This window comes from Rhamphochromis longiceps, linkage group LG14 (genome assembly GCF_057381845.1).
Source record: "Rhamphochromis longiceps isolate RC_006_pf linkage group LG14, R_longiceps_female_GT1.1, whole genome shotgun sequence".
NCBI lineage: Eukaryota > Metazoa > Chordata > Actinopteri > Cichliformes > Cichlidae > Rhamphochromis > Rhamphochromis longiceps.
The window spans coordinates 4,740,149-4,759,245 of record NC_140570.1 but is presented as its reverse complement, the minus strand read 5'-3'; the positions used below and the strand labels follow the sequence as shown (position 1 = coordinate 4,759,245).

Here is a 19,097-nt window from a genome sequence, read left to right as displayed (position 1 = left end):
CCACAGATTCTTTGTTTCGCTGTTTGGTCAGAGGCATTCATACCAGGGGCCTGTTCAAGGTCATTTTGCAGGGCTCTAGCAGTCCTCATCCTGTTCCTTCCTGCACAAAGGAGCAGATACCTTTATTGATGATGGTTTAACAACCATCTACAGACCTGTCCAATTCTCCAAGAGTATGCCCGTCTCCTGGGTGAGAATAGACAAGGGTGGACAAAAAAAATGATTAATTACAAAGTTGTGTAAACCTTTTGGAAATGGACATGTACCATCCTGGTGGAATTAAATTTCCAGCTAACACTGTGTCGAACTATCAGTAGTGACACTAAACCTAATCATACCATCAGCTGCGTCTAGGGATGCTGGTCAGTCAGAACATCGCCTTGGCTACAAATTTGGCCAGCAGTGTTTTGCTATATACTTTAATACAGATTTTCAACCACACAATTAATGTGTAGGTCCACCTCATTCCATAAAACAACATTGCCCTATAAAAACAGAAACTTCACAGGACCCCTGAAGGCATCCTGTTGTATCAGGAACCGAGATATGAGCAGCAGGTACTTGAATTCAAGAGGTTGGGCCTCCGTGGATAAGATGTTTGGGGTTTTTTTTTGGGGGGGGGGGGGGGTTTGCACATCAGTGAGATACCTGATTGGTACAGTTTCTCTTAAATGTTACTTTCACCACCATTACTATACACACATTTTTCACATTTTACATGCCATATCTATATATTTATAGTTTCAGTCTCTGTCTCTAACCACCTCCCTTTGTTGCTGACAGAGCCATTTAGCTCGGCTTAAGGAGAACTTGGAGAAGCTGACGGAGGAACGAGATCAGCGCAGCAGCAGTGAGATTCGAGAGAAGGAACAAAACAAACGTCTCCAGAGACAGATCCGTGACATCAAAGAAGAAATGGCTGAGCTGGCCAAAAAAGAAGCAGAGGCCAGCCGCAAGAAGCATGAGCTGGTAAGACAGCAATGAGAATGATATCAGTAAACTAAGCAGTGCAGTCACATGCTACTAACATGTTAGGACACCCTGCACAGCATCCACAAGCAATATATCAGCAACACTGAACTCATCAGCCTTTGGTCCAGACTAGCTGAAAGGTTCATTTTATCTCTTGCTTCATTAACAGGAAATGGACATTGAGAGCTTGGAGGCTGCAAATCAGAGCCTGCAGGCAGACCTTAAGTTGGCTTTCAAAAGGATTGGTGACCTCCAGGCAGCCATTGAGGATGAGATGGAGAGTGATGACAACGAAGACCTTATTAACAGGTATGGGGCCACTTATATGTGTAACTGAAGCTGAGGTTTAAAATCACTCTTTTCTGTAGTGGTCACAAAACGAGTTCTCAAGATTAAATCTGGAGAACATTAGCAATATTTTAATGTGACAATCTAACTGTTTTCACTGGTGCCTGCCTTTTTTTATATCTAACTGAAAGACGGTTTTCATCAAGTTGGTTATAGTTTGACAAGGTATCCAAGAAGAAAAATTTCACGTTTAAAATGATGTCAACAAACCAATCATTGTCTGTCAGCCAGGACAGCTGTCATGTTGAGCTCTCATTGACCATTGAACATCAGCTCCACTGACAGCTCCAATGAAAATTGTTAAACAGTATACAATAGCTGTATCCTTTTTTGACAGAGTGAGATTTGATCTCAAATCACACTGCAGATTTTCATTCATATAAATTTAGCATGAATATGATATGCTTGTCTTTATAGACGATGCATTTCTTTTCTTCTGTGCTGCACCAAAGATTTCTCTAACTGTGACCCAAAAGCTGAAATGCATATCATGCTATTGAACCGAAATATACATGCTATATTATGGAGGTGCAATAATTTGTTTGCAGGGGAAACTCTTACATCCACGTTGTAAAGACATTGTAAAGAAAGTTTAAACCGCTGGGAATTAAAGTCAAAGTTAATGGGCAGAGCGTATAAAACAGTAAGGGACAGGGTTAGATACACTAAAGTGATCTTTGAATAATGAACTATTTCAAAGAATGAAAGAAAAAAGATTTCTATTCATTCTGCAAGGTCAGATTGAAGTAGTCTGCTCTTTGTCCCTTAAAAAGGTTCAGAGAGTTCGCTGAAGAGAAAAAAAAGGGGTCGTCACATTAATTCCTGAAATAATTTGAATATCATTCACGTTTCATTTTTGTCATAATTTTTATTCAATTTTTTTCTATTTGTTTCTTTGTTGTTGTTGTTTTTTTTATTTCTCCTGCCCCCCCCCCCCCCCCCCCCCCCCCTTCATCATCACCATCATCATCACCACGGCCAGTTTGCAAGACATGGTAACAAAGTATCAGAAACGAAAGAACAGAATGTGAGGAACCTGTTCTCCTTATGCACACACACATACACATATTTATTTATTTTATTTTCACCACTGGAAATGATGCATTCTAGTCTTTGAACATTTAGATGGATTTGGTTTACATCTAGTTAGTTTTTCAGTTTTGAAAAGACTAGAAGAGGTGATATTACAGATTGAAATAATATAGAACATGGATTTTGAATGAATGTATGAATAGACAAATTTTAGGTGTTGGTAGTTTAGAGTAATTGCTCCATTCCAAATGCACTGATTTTCTGCAGTTTTTACAAACAGGAATGAAAGCGTCATGTAAGGAGAGATAAATGCATCATCAACAGTGCTCAGAGATTCCCTTATTAACCATGTTTATTTCACATTTTATTGCATGCCATGAAGATGCATGAATAACACTTACAATACATTATGAACCCTCAGCATGAAAGTTTTCTATTTTTTGCACATTTGATTATCGTTAAGTCTGCAGTGGCTTAGTCTGCCAGCCTTGTTGTGCTCCACATCACCACTTAAAGTGAGCATTCTTAGAATAAAAACAGGAGGCAGAGATTTGTGAGCTGAGTTGAAGAGAAAAACATAGTGTGCAGATTATTGATTGGAATTTTATGCTAGAAGATGGATTTTTAGCCAGGTTGGCCACAACTTATAACAACAAAGTTATATACTTGACCAGCTTGTATGTTAATGTACATCCAGTGTCCCAGACACTGGAACAGTCTTTTGGTAGGATTAGATAGCACAGAATCCTAAAAGCACAGTCAATAATGATGGCTTTCTTGACTTTGTGAAGTGGTATCTGATTACCCATGATCCCAGGTACCTGCTGACTTAAAGAGATGCTGATTTTTATGACTCACATTTCTGCTTCTAGGTGATAGCATCAACACAATACATCATTTATTCTACTGTATATACCCTCTTTAAGCCTGGAAGCTGTTCAACACTGAAATATGTGAAAACCCGACAGACTTTACAAAAAGCTTATTTTAGTTCTGTTTTAGTCAGTTTATAAACTTACTTTTTGGTTAACCACAAGTGTCGGGATCTCTTTGGTCATCCCTCTTGAGGAGATCGTTCTCACAGTTCTTGTGGTCTCTCACACTGTGTTTATGTTCTGGTTTACCTGGAAAGTGTCAGTTCCTCTGTGTTGCGTTTAAATACCACTTGGTGATGCCTAGCCTCTCGCTCCCTGGGCCCTCTTAATATTTTATTGCCCTGCTCTAGGGCTGGATGTGACTGTGACTCAGCAGTGACTGCCCTCCTGACAGGAGAAAGGGATCGTGTGTTTCTCATCAATCTTTAAATTGCACTTGCTTAATAATGCAGAACCCTCAAATGTCTTACAAAAAGCTGTCTTGCTCAACACTCGAACAGTTAACCTCTGGTTCTCAGCTATTCCACTACCTTGTCAGATTACTAATCAAAGCAGGGAAGTGTAGACTTCTGGCTTTCATGCCTGACTTATCATTTTATATAATATCAGATACAGTTTATTCTTCATATGGTTCACATACTTTGTTTAAATAGTCATTTGCAAAGACCTGCACATCTTGTCCTACACCATGAGTTGTTAAATTAGGTACCAACAGTCACTAAGATATATATTTGATTTGATTTATCATATATATATATATATATATATATAAACACCCAGCACGCCCCTGCGGGCGGTTTATCCTTCAAGCTCGGGTCCTCTACCAGAGGCCTGGGAGCTTGAGGGTCCTGCGCAGTATCTTAGCTGTTCCCAGGACTGCGCTCTTCTGGACAGAGATCTCCGATGTTATTCCCGGGATCTGCTGGAGCCACTCGCCTAGCTTGGGAGTCACCGCACCTAGTGCTCCGATTACCACGGGGACCACCGTTACCTTCACCCTCCACATCCTCTCGAGCTCTTCTCTGAGCCCTTGGTATTTCTCCAGCTTCTCGTGTTCCTTCTTCCTGATATTGCTGTCATTCGGAACCGCTACATCGATCACTACGGCCGTCTTCTTCTGTTTGTCTACCACCACTATGTCCGGTTGGTTAGCCACCACCATTTTGTCCGTCTGTATCTGGAAGTCCCACAGGATCTTAGCTCGGTCATTCTCCACCACCCTTGGGGGCATCTCCCATTTTGACCTCGGGACTTCCAGGTTATACTCGGCACAGATGTTCCTGTACACTATGCCGGCCACTTGGTTATGGCGTTCCATGTATGCCTTGCCTGCTAGCATCTTGCACCCTGCTGTTATGTGCTGGATTGTCTCTGGGGCATCTTTACACAGCCTGCACCTGGGGTCTTGCCTGGTGTGATAGACCCCAGCCTCTATGGATCTTGTGCTCAGAGCTTGTTCTTGTGCTGCCATGATTAGTGCCTCTGTGCTGTCTTTCAGTCCAGCTTTGTCCAGCCACTGGTAGGATTTCTGGATATCAGCCACCTCCTCTATCTGCCGGTGGTACATACCGTGCAGGGGCCTGTCCTTCCATGATGGTTCCTCGTCTCCCTCCTCTTTCTTGGGTTTCTGCTGCCTGAGGTATTCACTGAGCACTCGGTCAGTTGGGGCCATCTTCCCAATGTATTCTTGGATGTTCGTTGTCTCATCCTGGACTGTGGTGCTGACACTCACCAGTCCCCGGCCCCCTTCCTTCCGCTTAGCGTACAGCCTCAGGGTGCTGGACTTGGGGTGAAACCCTCCATGCATGGTAAGGAGCTTTCTTGTCTTTATGTCAGTGGCTTCTATCTCCTCCTTTGGCCAGCCTATTACCCCAGCAGGGTACCTGATCACGGGCAGGGCGTACGTGTTGATGGCCCGGATCTTGTTCTTACCATTCAGCTGACTCCTCAGGACTTGCCTGACCCTCTGCAGGTACTTGGTGGTTGCAGCTTTTCTAGCGGCCTCTTCATGGTTCCCATTCGCCTGCGGGATCCCCAAGTACTTGTAACTGTCCTCTATGTCTGCAATGTTGCCTTCTGGTAGTTCAATCCCCTCAGTTCTGACTACCTTCCCTCTCTTTGTTACCATCCGACTACACTTCTCCAGTCCGAACGACATTCCAATGTCATTGCTGTATAGCCTGGTAGTGTGGATCAGTGAATCGATGTCTCGTTCACTCTTGGCATACAGCTTGATGTCATCCATGTACAGGAGGTGGCTGACAACTGCTCCGTTCCGTAGTCGGTATCCGTAGCCAGTCTTGTTAATGATCTCACTGAGGGGGTTCAGGCCTATGCAGAACAGCAGTGGGGACAGAGCATCTCCTTGGTAGATCCCGCACTTGATGGTGACTTGTGCTATGGGCTTGGAGTTGGCCTCTAGTGTTGTACGCCACATCCCCATTGAGTTCCTGATGAAGGCTCTTAGGGTCCCATTGATCTTGTACAATTCTAGGCATTCCAGTATCCAGCTGTGGGGCATTGAGTCATAGGCCTTCTTGTAATCAATCCAGGCAGTGCACAGGTTGGTCAGTCTGGTCTTGCAGTCTCGGCTGATTGTTCTGTCTACCAGTAGCTGGTGTTTTGCGCCTCTGGTATTCTTGCCAATTCCTTTCTGTGTCCCGCTCATGTATTGACCCATGTGCCTGTTCATCTTAGCCGATATGATGCCTGACAGGAGCTTCCATGTAGTACTGAGGCAGGTTATTGGTCGGTAGTTGGAGGGGACCGGTCCCTTCTTGGGGTCCTTGGGGATCAGGACCGTCCGGCCTTCAGTTAGCCATTCCGGGTGTCTCTCGTTAACTAGCAGCTGGTTCATTTGTGCTGCCAGACAGATATATATATATATAGTTATATATTTATATTATATATTTGATTTAATTTAGAATTGCACACTACTGCTCCCAAACTACACACACTGCCCCAGTGGTGTGCAGTGGTTTTTACAGAAGTACTTCTCCCACCCCCTCAATAAATAAATACATGAGAATAAAACAAAATAAAAATGAAGTGAGGAAGAAATAAAGGAGAAAATGTAGTCTTTAACCAGACAAACACACCGCTCTGACAACCCCTTACTTTACCCTTCCTCAACACTACATCTCTGGCTTAGAATTTTCTTACTACTAAAGTGTTTACTATTAGTTGCATCAAATTCTTTCAATTCATGTTTGCAACAGCTGTCCTGCGAGGGCCGCGACAGCTTTGCATCAGGTCAGAAACACAAGGCAATACATTGGTTTGAAAAGCATTTTAAATTATTAAAACTTTTTTTTTTTAAATCAGAGCTAAATTTAAATGTTTGAAACGCTGTGTGATGTGGTTAACTGCGAATATATCTAGAGTGGGATTAAAAATTAATGAAAAATGAAGGTGGTGTATTAGTAAAATCAGTAGTTAAACTCTGTATATGTAGTCAATCAAGGGATTTTGTACACAGGCCCAGGTAGATTTGGATAGCCTTTTTTTCCTCCATGTAGAGCAGATGACTAACGTTTAGCTAGTCTTGTTAATCTAGCTGAGTGGGTTCAGGCCAATGCAGAACAGCTCCAGGGACAGAGAATTTCCTTGGTCAATCCCGCACTGCAATTGGCTTGAAGCGGGCCTGTAAGCTTGTTCTGAATTCCTGATTAAGGCACTCGGGATCCTGTTGATCTTGTATAGTTGTACACATTCCAGAATCCATGTATTAGGCATTGAGTCATTGTTGTAGTCAATCCAGACATCGCCCTGGTTGATTAGTCTGGTGTTATAGTCTTGAGCGAGTGCTCTGTCTACCAGTATCTCGTTTTTGGTTCTGCCCCTCCTTTCTGGACCCTGCTCGTTCATGCCATGTGCCTACACACACACACACACACACACGTATATAAAGATAAATCCAGGCTGTAGCTCCGCCTCTCGCCCTATGACTCTATCCAACATAGATTTCACTTGCCCAGCCTTTTCACATAAGGCAGGCAAAAATAATAGATTCTGTAAGACTCAGGGACACACAGAGAATCTATACACGCTAATGATGACTATAACAGAGATGTACAACCAGTGGCGAAAGAATGTCAAGGACAATTTATGTCTCCACAGCACGAGATGTGGAGAGATGAAAGATAAAAACAAAGAAAACGAATGGTCTTTTGTGGCAAGTCCACAGAGGAAAAGATGAGGACATACAGTGGGTAGAAGCAAATCCCACAGATTATTTAATAGCCGAGACGTGTGCTGCAAAGCTTTTTATAGCTTAATAGTCTGTCGCTCTGTCCTTCCACCAATCCCTTCTGCATCATCTTTGCTGGGGCTGGGACTCAATGCAATGCAGCTCCAGTATTACTATTTAAGGTATTGTATTCCATAAGAGCTGGATCTCATAGGGCAAAGCATACTGTTAAAAATCCCTTTTGAAATCTTCAGTTTTAGTTTCTGATTGCAAATGATTTTAATTTTCAGTGGTTCTAGGCCTTTCTGTGCTCCACATGATGGTAAGTTTTCTGAAACAGATGCAGAGATGTTGAGCCACACTCTGATGTCTCTATAGGACAATTAGGCTGTAGCAACTTTATTAGCACCACACAACCTTTGATGGCACTTTATCAGTGTTGCAGGGCCACCCTCACCAAGTCTAGTTTGGTCAGAGACATTTATACTAGACATCATTTTGTAGGTCTCTGGCAGCGCACATCCATGCCAAACACCTTTAGGCAGGATACTAACTCCAAATTGCTCTCAGATGCATCCACTGAAATATGAACGTGTGAATGTTAGATAGAAAGCATAGTGCTTGTGTACATAGGTGTGAATAGATGGATGTGAGTGAGGCATACTGTATAAAACGCTTTGAGTGCCCAGAGTAGAAATATGTTTATATAACCGGTCCATTTACCATTTATACCGGTCCTGCTGATGGGTTAAAGACCTGCCTGTCTTCTGCAATTTCCTCCATGCTCTTTAAACTGTGTTGGGAGACACAGTAAAATAATAATAATTTTGTCCATATCTCTCTAGTATGCGCAAAACTTGAAAACCCACAAAACAACTGTGTGATGGAGATGTTTACTTCTTATACAATTTAAAAAGAACAAAAAAACCCACAAAATGCTAAATTGCTAAAATAACCGGATCTCCAGTTCCTTTGAATGATGATGATAATAATAATAATAATAATAATAATAATAATGTATACTTTATTTATCCCCATGGGGAAATTACTCTCTGCATTTGACCCATTCACTCAGTGAAGCAATGGGCAGCCACTAATCAGGCCCCCAGGGAGCAGTGTGTAGGGATGGTACCTTGCTCAAGGGTACCTCAGGGTAAGCCATTCAGTGGATTCGAGCCCCTTCCGATCATGGGGCGACCACGCTATCTACTGAGCTATCCCTCCCTCCCTGTTGAACTGTATATATCAAAGCTGTTGTGCCTTGCATTATAGCTCTTTCATGTTGTTTCTTTGTCACTGAAGTAGAGAAGTTTAATGTTTGCCAGCATTGGTAGCGCTCATTTAACCCCTTAACGCCTGGTGGATCCTATTTCAGACACAGTTTTTGTGATTTGTGCATCATCAGTGTGATCCCCCCCCCCCCCCCCCAAAAATACCAAATGTAACAAATACAGTAGAAATTAAAATTCATATACACAATTTCTATTCCTTTTTGTACAACTGCCAGAAGGTTCAATAAACACTGAAAAACGTGTGAAATTTCTGGCATTGATTTCATGGTTTGATAACCATAAGTGAAGTCTTAAGGTGTTGACATCTCTGCAACCTTGACTTGACATGCATGTGTTTTTTTCCCCCTAGAATAAATGCTACAGCCACCCTTCGCTGCCACACTAACACCACACACGAACATTACTACCTGTGCTAACTGCCATTTCACATTCATATTCCATCACCCTATTCTCCCACTGAATGGCAATATTTGACTTTTCTCTTTATCCTATTCTTTGCTCTCTTCTCTCCTTTGCTTTCGCTGACCTGTTTTCCTGTATCTGGCCTGCACCAGTCAAGGGGATTCAAACACAGATTCTGAGGTGGAGGATCATGTGGAAGGGGTGAAGTCATGGCTGTCCAAGAACAAAGGTTCCACCAAAAATCTCTCTGATGACGGCAGTCTCAAAAGCTTCAGGTCAGTACAAAGGTAGTGTAACACACCATACTTTGTTAGGATCTTGGGCTTATGTTCTCTAGGAATCGACTAAGGAACGAATGACACACAGCTAAAAGAACAGTCAACATTTATTCAAAAACTAAACCAAAAACAGTCATTCAACAGTTCCAATAGTCCATATTTGTCAGTCTGTGTATTCAGTTTTAGAGTTCAGAGTTCTTTTCAGTTCAGGTGTGTGAGTGTGTGTATAGTGTTAATGTTAGTAGTACTACCCGGGTAGTGTATTGTTCTGAGATCTCATAAGCTTATTTGTCAAGAAGTAACGCAGTTGTATGGAAGCCCGTTTCCGCCACTAAAAAAAAAAAAAAAGCTAGTATCCATAACTCGAAATTTCGAGATAATAACTCGAAATTTCGAGAAAATAACTCGAAATTTCGAGTTACTTTTCTCAAAATTTCGAGTTAGCTCTGTCAATCAAAAATATACGTGAATGAGGTCGCTTTCTTGTTACCCGGAAGCATATGGCGCAGGACCGCGCACTCAAAAACGGATCCCAACAAATTAAAGTATGTTTGCTGATAGTAACACCATGTGATTCAGCTAATAACACATCATTTGTGAAGCCAGGCTGAAAACACTCAGCAATCTGTGCATTCACGACTGGATGTAATACCGGTAGCTTAGCTGTAGCATTTGTAGCTGAGGGCTTCAGCTTCCGGGTAACATGGAAATGACGTCATTCACGTAGATTACTGATTGGCAGCGCTTTCTCAAAATTTTGAGTTAATATGTCGAAATTTCGAGATAATAACTCGAAATTTCGAGAAAATAACTCAAAATTTTGAGTTATGGATCCTTTTTTTTTTTTTTTTAAGTGGCGGAAACGGGCTTCCATACAGTTGTCACTTCTAAGTAGGCTGGAAACCTTTCCTGCATTGCAGCTGGGGATCCGGAATCCTGGCTCGCAACTTTAGACTCCAACAAAAAAACCAACCTGCACAGGGCAGGAACATATTTTACATGAATATCATGTAACAACTTAATCAACACTACTCAACACTAGTGACCAAATGCCTCTCACTCTTTGTATATAACGACTTAATGCAATCAATAAAAATAAATCAAAGAACCTTAAAACAATTTCCACATCATACAAATTTAACTCAAATCTCATATTTTGTGAACAGCAGTCACATCAATCCAATGAATTGAGAGAAAGCACATTACTGATGCACGAGGAAAGTGCAAAACGTGGTCGCAGTACTATTTAGCCAAAGACTGCTCATATTTATCATCTCATTACAATAAATAAAACTTACCTACTAGCTTCCAAAGAAATATTTCCGATTGGTTTAAAACATTCACAAGTGAAGAAATAAAAACATAATACAGCACTTAAAAGGAACACATGAAATTTACATTATACTAAGCTAATGATTAGCTAACGATTAGCTTGCTATGCTAGCGCAGTCACCGGAAATGAACAAAAACAGAGGTACATCGGCATCAACAAAAAGTGTCCGTGTTTCCCAGCAAGCGGAAGAGTAAAATCCAATTTGTGTCTTCACACATAACCTTTTTCTTGAACAAGGATTAAAGAAAAACTTGGTGAGTAGCTCGGACCAGCATACGTAGCCTTAGCACTATTCTCTATATCAACTCAAGTTCACAAGCACTAAACAATCTCACAGTGCCACCTACTGGCATTCTTTGGGAACAGCAGTTCATTTTCATGAGGCAAATTTTAGGTGGGTTACAGTAGCAACTCTCACCGTCTCTTCAGCAGCAGTTGGGAAACAGTCTGCCAAGACATTTGTTTTTCCTGAACTTAGCATATTTAAGCATATCTGCTTAAAAAGGTTAACATGTTGTGGCCTGAGGAAATAAAGCCATCAACACAGAGAATTTAACTGAAAAGAAGGGACTGCTATTAAATGTATTTTGCAAACTGTTCTGTCTTCATTGTCATCCACTTGGTGAAGCAGGGCTTTTTTTCCCTTTAGTAAAAGGAGGGGACCTTGGTGGTGGATTTATCGATATGCCCATAGGCCAGCTGGCACAGTCTACCTGAGCCGCTTGCTGAGATTAATGTCTGCGAGCTGACGGTTTTGACTGGGCCAGATTTATCTCCTTACCACATTTGACTTTCCTCCCTCAGCTGAGCTGAGCTGAGTCATTCCCAACTTTAAATACTTGGTGTTTTTAAATTTCTCTCAGCAGCTTCACCCTATGGACACACACTTTCAAGTTCAGTGACTAACTGCCAGTACACAGGTACAGATACTTTAGAGTTCCTGTTGGGTTTTTTAACTCATTATAAAACAGCTCAAAAGAAAGGAAAAGGGGGAGAAAGGACTATGTTTTAAGGGAGAATTTACGCTGTGGTGAAGTTCATTTTTCTGTGAGTTTCAGCCACATTATGTGAGTGAAATGCATACAAGTGCACTTTTATGTGCTCGTGAAAAAAATTATTAAAAGTCACACATTTTTATAGGACTGTATAGATGGGTAGACAAATTAGCCCTGAACCAAACCTGAGTGGTATTGTGTTACATTGCTTTCCTTGCTTTCATCTCATTTTGCTAAATTTCAGCACTTGCATTTCTTCTCTCATTTCAGTTTTTATGATTTTTGTCACATTTCATTCATTCATTTCATTCTCTTCTTTCACTCACCTTTGCTTTTGCCTAATATCTCGTCTTTGTCATTTTCTCTCCCACTGTCTTTATTTTTTTTGTCTCTTCCTGTTTTTCTTTGTAGAAGTGCTGTAAATGTAGAAGCAAAGGAAGGAAAGGAATTGAAAGAGGGTAAGGAATGGAAAGAGGTGAATAAAGAAGGTAGAGAGGTAGAAACAAGCAGGCCAGTTTCAGTGATGAGCTCCCTAAGCTACAGAAAACGATCCAACCTCAGTAGCAAAGGAGATGCCCTCTTCAGTCAGAATGCTGAGTCAGAGGATACGCTATCCTTTCGTAAACCGAAACCCAAAGCTTCTGATTTTCAGAATGATGCATACTTAGCCAGCTCAAGGAGAAAGTCTCAGGTATTGGATGGCATGAATGACAGACAGTCAGTCATCTCCCAAGCCTATTCAGAAGCCAACAGCCAGGCTAGAAAAGGTTTGGACAGCCGCTGGAGCAACTTTAACGAAGAATCAACCATTTCATTTACTGCACCAAGTCGGGCCTCCACATTTCTTGGGTTAAACCCAGAGAATGATGCCAAGTCTAACGTCAGCTTAGGTCTGTCAAGCCCACTTGGACGCCATCAAAGCACCTCAAGATTAGACAAGGGTAGAGGGAGCCGTTCACAGTATAGCAGTGGTCCCAGTAGCCCTTGCTATAGCAGACGTTTTGGAGGTTGTAGTCCCGGAAGTGTTAGTCGGCCAGACTCAGTGGCTTACAGCTGCCGTCTTAGTGAGTTTGATGTTGATATTGATGATAGTAGAAGTGTGGCCTTCACTGAGAGGTCAGCATACAGTCCACACTCTTCAACTGGACGCAGCATCTCCATGCCACCACCACAAGTCAGATCAAATTTTGAAAATGACGCAGTTGATAACTTGGATGTCAAAACAGTCAGCCATCGCAACTACCTTGACCCTGACCTGGAGAAAGCCATCAATGAAGTCCTGAGTTTTAAACCTATCAAATTCAAGCGCAGGACTTTGGAAGACTCTGACTGTGAAGAAGAAAAGTTCAACAATAATGAAGCTGACAGAAAAGATACTCACCCTGTCAACAGCCTCAGACGCTCTGCATCTGCCGCGGACTGCATGAGACCAGCCAGTAGCCGCAGTAGCCGCCATGGCCACAGTAGTAAAGGAAAGAGCAAGAAAAAGAAGAGAAGCCACAGCTCTGACTCTGACAGCTCAGAAGATGGCCATCGTCACAGAAGCAGCTCCAAGAGGAGATCCAAAAAATCTCAGAAAAAATCCAAAAGGAAGGATGAGTCTTTGTCTTCTTCCTCATCTTCCTCATCTTCAGAATCAGAATCCAGCTCTGATGCCTCCACTATTTCCTACCGAAGTTCCAGCAGTGTGAAAAGGGCACCAGCTCGAAAGGCTTCAAGTCCAGAAGTGGATGAAGAAGCTGGGTCTCAGAGCAAGACTCAGCCCCTTAATAAAAAGGATGAGAAGAAGAGAAAGAAGAAGGTCGACAGCCTGATGATGAAGTATTTATACCGGCCGGAGAGTGACTGATGCAAGCAGTACGTAGACTTACCTTGGAAAGAGTTGTTTGAAGCATGATGTCACCTAACCAAACAAAGGCCTTTCACTTCTATTAACCAGCACATTAACTATTTCTCATACAGTCTGACTTGAATAGTTTTAAATTCTAATAAGGGGATTGCCTTTTTCACGTGTGACATTAGTGATGCTAACAGTTTGTGCTGTACACTTTAGTGACAGTAGTCTGTGTGGTGGTCTCTTCACATTGATTGCTTTTATCCAGGAGTCCTTTAGACCAGAACCGCCTCCTGGTTTGGTGAAATGTTATCATAAAAGGAGACACAGTCGATAAGAAGGTATTATTTGTGGATATCTAGCTCAGCTACTCAATACTCCTGAGATATTCCTTTGATTTACAAAGGAATAAAAATTACATTACAAGTCAATTAGCAAATTTATGTGTGATGCACATTTCACTGTAATTAACTCCAGCAGTTTACAATATTTAAATATCAATATGAAAAATTTCTATGTTTATTTTTAGTAGGTTTCTTGTTTTTCTTGCTTTTTCGGCTAATTGAGGTGTAAACAATTCTCAAAATGGGTAGAAAATGGCCTATATTCAGTATAGCTGTGTGACAGTGTGAAGCCACTATGCTGGGTAAACAATATCATGACCCTAGAATAAATCATTGTCTCCTGCTTTTCCACATTTTTCTCCCTCTAAATTTTCATATTCAGTTCAGTGTTATTCATAATGGGCCGTTGCCTCAAGGCGCCTGAAACAGTATCAGACAGCATATGCTCCGAGACCAAAATATCTCTCACAGGCCATTGACAAATATTATTGTAACATTTTGAGATTGTAATCTCACCTGTCACTTTGAAATCCTTGTCTTTAATAACAACATTAATATGATGTGTTTTGGATGGTAGCATGTTCCCACATTGCTTGAGATTGCAAGTTTTTGTGCCCACTAGATGCTAGAGCAATGGCTGACATGAATAAAATACTGCAGCTCTCTGATTAGAAGAATATAACATATACACACATGCATGTAGTCAGAATAATGAAGGCTAATGAAGAAAATCTAGTCACCATATGGACATAATACATCCAAAAATCAGTGAAATATATAAGACCTGAACTGTGAACTGTGGCAAAGTGTCTTTTACAGTATATTAGCCTTTTTTGATCCGACCAGAACTTTTCACAGCATATCACAGAGTGTTTTGTGTACATGTTGTTTGTACAGCTGCCAGAAAAAGTTTGTAAATTCTGATATTTTCTGTACAAATGTTATTGGATTTTGACTCAAGTACTAAAAGCAGATAAAGAACTAATTTAAAACAATGAAATCATGCCAAACCTTTTTATCTATTTATTGAGAAAATGTATCTGGTATTACAAAATTCTGAAAGGAAAAAGTGTGAACTTTTGGTGACTTTAGAAGAAGGCATGTTTATGGTTAGCAGGCTGCAAAAGGCACTGAAACTGCTAGGAGTTTAAACTACACCAATCCACAGTCAGGTGGATAAGTCAGCCGTGTTTTGTTGTGTGTGGAGGAAAGGGGGTAAAATTGTTTCAACCAAGTCAGTTCATTTGGTTCCACTTGTTTTATTTGATTTATCTAATTTTATCACTTGTGTAAAAACGTGATGCCTGTTTTCATATTTCTACAAAAATACAGAAAATGTCATCAGATTCACAAGCTTTTTTTGCCCCAAATGAGCAAATGAAATAATAACTGAGAAACATTCGAGGACATTTCTCAGATTTCAGCCTCCATACTGTTCTCTATTCGCTTTCTAAATAATAATTTTAAAAATCTGTTTGTTCTTCCTTGCTCCAGCCCGCCTAGCCAAAGACGCTACCTTTTCGATAGATCTGATGAAGAGGAAGAAGAAGAAGAAAAAGAAGAAGGCGGGGCGTCCCTACACTATCCTCGATACAGATACAACACCAGTGTGAAAGGTCGAGATGGCGAGGACAAGCCTTACGAGACTGCATCATAGCCTTATGAGACTGTGACAGCTGTGACATTTTGTCTTGCATGCAGAGATCAGCACATTTGTGGTCATATGGACACAACCACACACCCAAACACTCCTACACCTGCAGGAGAACACAAACACTTAGAATCAATGCTTCCTGTGGCAGACCCTCACAGGACATAATTGAACAGATACTATGGTCTGTTTTTGACCGTGCACTTATCAGTCTGACCTCACTGCACAAACAGCAGCTCCATTATTTACGGCTCGACTGTGCTCATTGCATGCAAGCAGCAGTTGCTTTGCTTGAACAGCCATCTGGTATAAAACTCATCATGGCTGCAACTGAGCCAAAGAACTTGAGCTTGCAATAATAATGGATCCTTTTTCTCTTTGTCTCTCTTCTGGATTTACATGTAATATACCACAGTAATATATATTGCCATACTACAGTGTATTGCCAAAAAAGCCTTTGTTCCAAGTATGTGAGCACACTGCTTTTCTTATTACCAGTCTTTTTCCTTCCTTCCTTCCTTCCCGTTTGGGAGAAGTGCCATTTGATTTAAGTGGGCTCCTCTACAGCTGGCTTCTCTGCAGCTGGGGTGCTTCATGAACTGCTGCATGGTACACTTAAGACGCTTTCATTATCATCTGCTCGCTTTTTGTTTGCCTGAATTCTCTTTTCTCTGCCTTTTACTGGCAAATTAGTTCTTCCTTCCAGGAGAGCTATATCACTATGAAACCCAAACATTTTTCTCACGTTTAATCTTTTATTTCTAATGTACGACAGATGTGTTTTTCAGAGGATTACTGTCGAGCACATTCATTTACTTTCATCTTACTTCTGTGAAATGGTTTGAGCCATTTTGATTTGATTTGACAAAGCATTTCCCAGGCTTTGTTAGTGAGGAAGACTCTATGGCTTTCTCCTGTGTGTCATGCTTACATGCGCTCTTGTTTCCGTTAGTTTTGAGGTTGATGTGTTTTCCTTTTTTTAAACGGAATAGACTTTGGACAACAGTCATTTGTTGGGTTCTTATAAAAACTGATCCTCAGCCAGCATATAAAAAAAGAAAAAGTCTAGTGTTATGCTTTTTCTTATCACCAAATTACATGGAAAGATCAAAACTGACAATGGTTTTGGAACAAAATATGAAGTGCAAAAGTTCGCACGTGCAGTAGTGACCTGAGGGTGGTATTGAGGCTCCTCCCAACAGGTCCTTGACACTAAGCTAAGAGTGAAACCACTTAATAGGTAGCTGCAGTTATAATCCACAACAGTCTAAGGCAGTTAAGATTTCAATGGCTTGTTCAATTAAATGATATAAAACTGTATTTATACAGCGCCAATTCACAACAGCAGTCTCCTCAAAGCGCTTCATATTGTAAGGTGAAGATCTTCTAATAATACAGAGAAACCCCAACAATCAGATGACCCCTATGAGCGAACACTTTGGCGACAGTGGGAAGGAAAAACTCCCTTTTAACAGGAAGAAACCTCTGGCAGAACCAGGCTCAGAGAGGGGCGGGGCCACATTTTGTCTGGTCAGCAGGGAGGACCTTTATGTTACCCACAGTCACAGCTGCCACTTCATTTTTGTACAGTGAGAGGAAGCGGTGACACATTATAACAATCATTATAGACAGTCTGTTTGATGCCATCAAAGCTCTTAAACTTCCTACTGAAAACAGAAATCTAAAAAAGAAGCTTTAAAATATATAGTTTTCCTTTTAGAGCTAATTTTATTCTGAAAGGTCAGCTGTGTGACATTTGCTTCTATCCAAACGCTAGTTGATATCTTTATTTTTTTCTGATGTAGGTGGGGTTCTCCTGTGTAACATGAAGCTGATCATAAACATGCAAGAAGCTTTGTTTCACAAACTGCAGTAAAACTCTGGGATATGCATTCTGAATGCACAGTACTAATACTTCTAAAATGGACTATTGGCTTAGTAGACATCTCTTCATTGGAATGAGAGATCCATTTCAGTAAAGCTAGTGCTAAGTTAAAGTATCTAAATGGATTTTACCTCTGTCAAATTAGGAATGTTGTCTCATTCAGACAAATAGCGAACTACCCGCGTAAACATAAACACACTTGGTGATTTCACACATGGACCAGATGTTTCAGTCCACAGAAGTAAATGAATCTTAATTTGGATGTCTTTCAGTGAGTTTTAATAATGAGAGTGTAAAACATCACCAAGGTTCATTTAACTGTAATGTCTTTAACTGGATACATTATAGCCTGTATGAGCAATACTGTGAAATCATGTTCAGTGTCATTCAAGCCTGTTCTGTTTTCAGTTTGGTGTTTCCTGAACAGCAAAAGAAAAAAAAAGAGAACAACCTGCATTTTTTTTTTTTTGACTGAAGTGCTACATCACACCCTTTGGTCTTGTCTGGTATTTGCTGAGTGGCATTAGACATGTTTGGAAGCAGTTTAAACTTCAGAAAAGCTTCACATTACAGGGGCTGAAAGAATCAGTGGGTGTTCTTCGTGGGAGGATTTAGGTGTGACTCTTGCTTTTTAAGAAATGTTTTTTTTTTCTTCTCTATGCAGTCTGCACGAGTGTGGAAATGTGTTTTCTGACCTGATTGACCTGATAACATGTTTTGTTTGAAGACACACACACACACACACACACACACACACACACACACACACACACACACACACACACACACACACACACACACACACAAAATAAAAGAAAGTAAAAAGGTTGACCCAGCACTGACTGCACACACACAAACACAGTATTTATATATAAATATGTTTATGATTCATGCTAGCTTTGAGAATAGTTCCTATTTTCATTACTATACAAATTGACCACTTGTTACAAATTTTGCATTACTTTTTAATATATTGTAAATAAATGATGGGGATTGTTTGGAATGGCTTCTAGAATGGTTGACTTGAAGTGTTTTGCTGCTGTGGGAGTGTCTGATGCACCTACTTTTGTATCTTCGTGTGTTGTGAGATAGCAGTATGGATGCTATGGGTGGCTGCTTTTAATATTTATTTCACTGTGTGTAATTTAAGGGAACATCAGCCCGTTTCTTCTGCTGCTTCTTTTGGCTACTCCCTTTAGGGTTCGCCACAGTGGAGCATCTGCTACCATCTAACTGTATCCCTAGCATCCTTCTGGCCAGTCCCAATGAACATCTTAACATCTCAACTTCTAGTTTGACCTGTATTTTGGTAGTTCCACTGTCTCCATATGTCTATACATCATAGCAAGTCTCACTACCATCATGTAAACCTTCCTTGTCACTCTCACTGCTATCCTTCTGTCACAAATCAACACAGAAACTCGTCGCACTCACTTCACCGTGCCTGCACTCTCTTCTTGACCTCTCTTGTGCACTCTGTTGCTTTGGATGATTGACCCCAGGTATTTTAACTCCTCTATTTTATACTATCTCTCTCATTCACACACGTATTATGTCTTGCTTCTGTGGATCAGTCTCTGACTGGCCATTCAGATGGGTGACAAATAAAAGAAAACATTTGGAACTTTAACTACTAAAGGCATCTGTTGACTCTGTTATGTTGTGGG

The 19,097-nt window shown here is 41.0% G+C and overlaps 1 protein-coding gene across 13 annotated transcripts in view; it reads left to right on the top strand.

The window, feature by feature from the left end:
- myo18ab (myosin XVIIIA b) overlaps nt 1-18,255 on the top strand; it is a 129,907-nt gene extending 111,652 nt beyond the window's left edge. For 6 of the 13 annotated variants that reach the window (XM_085429191.1, XM_085429185.1, XM_085429195.1 and 3 more), the window contains 6 exons: nt 784-969; nt 1,142-1,281; nt 2,303-2,347; nt 9,263-9,397; nt 12,128-13,573; nt 15,389-15,527. In XM_085429191.1, the coding sequence (XP_085285317.1) occupies nt 784-969; nt 1,142-1,281; nt 2,303-2,347; nt 9,263-9,397; nt 12,128-13,565 (1,944 nt within the window). In that variant the 3' untranslated portion in view covers nt 13,566-13,573; nt 15,389-15,527. Of the gene's footprint in view, nt 1-783; nt 970-1,141; nt 1,282-2,302; nt 2,348-9,262; nt 9,398-12,127; nt 13,574-15,388 lie in introns of all 13 variants that reach the window. The other 7 variants (XM_085429196.1, XM_085429186.1, XM_085429197.1 and 4 more) reach the window with 5 other exon arrangements.
- The last annotated feature ends 842 nt before the right edge of the window (nt 18,256-19,097 follow it).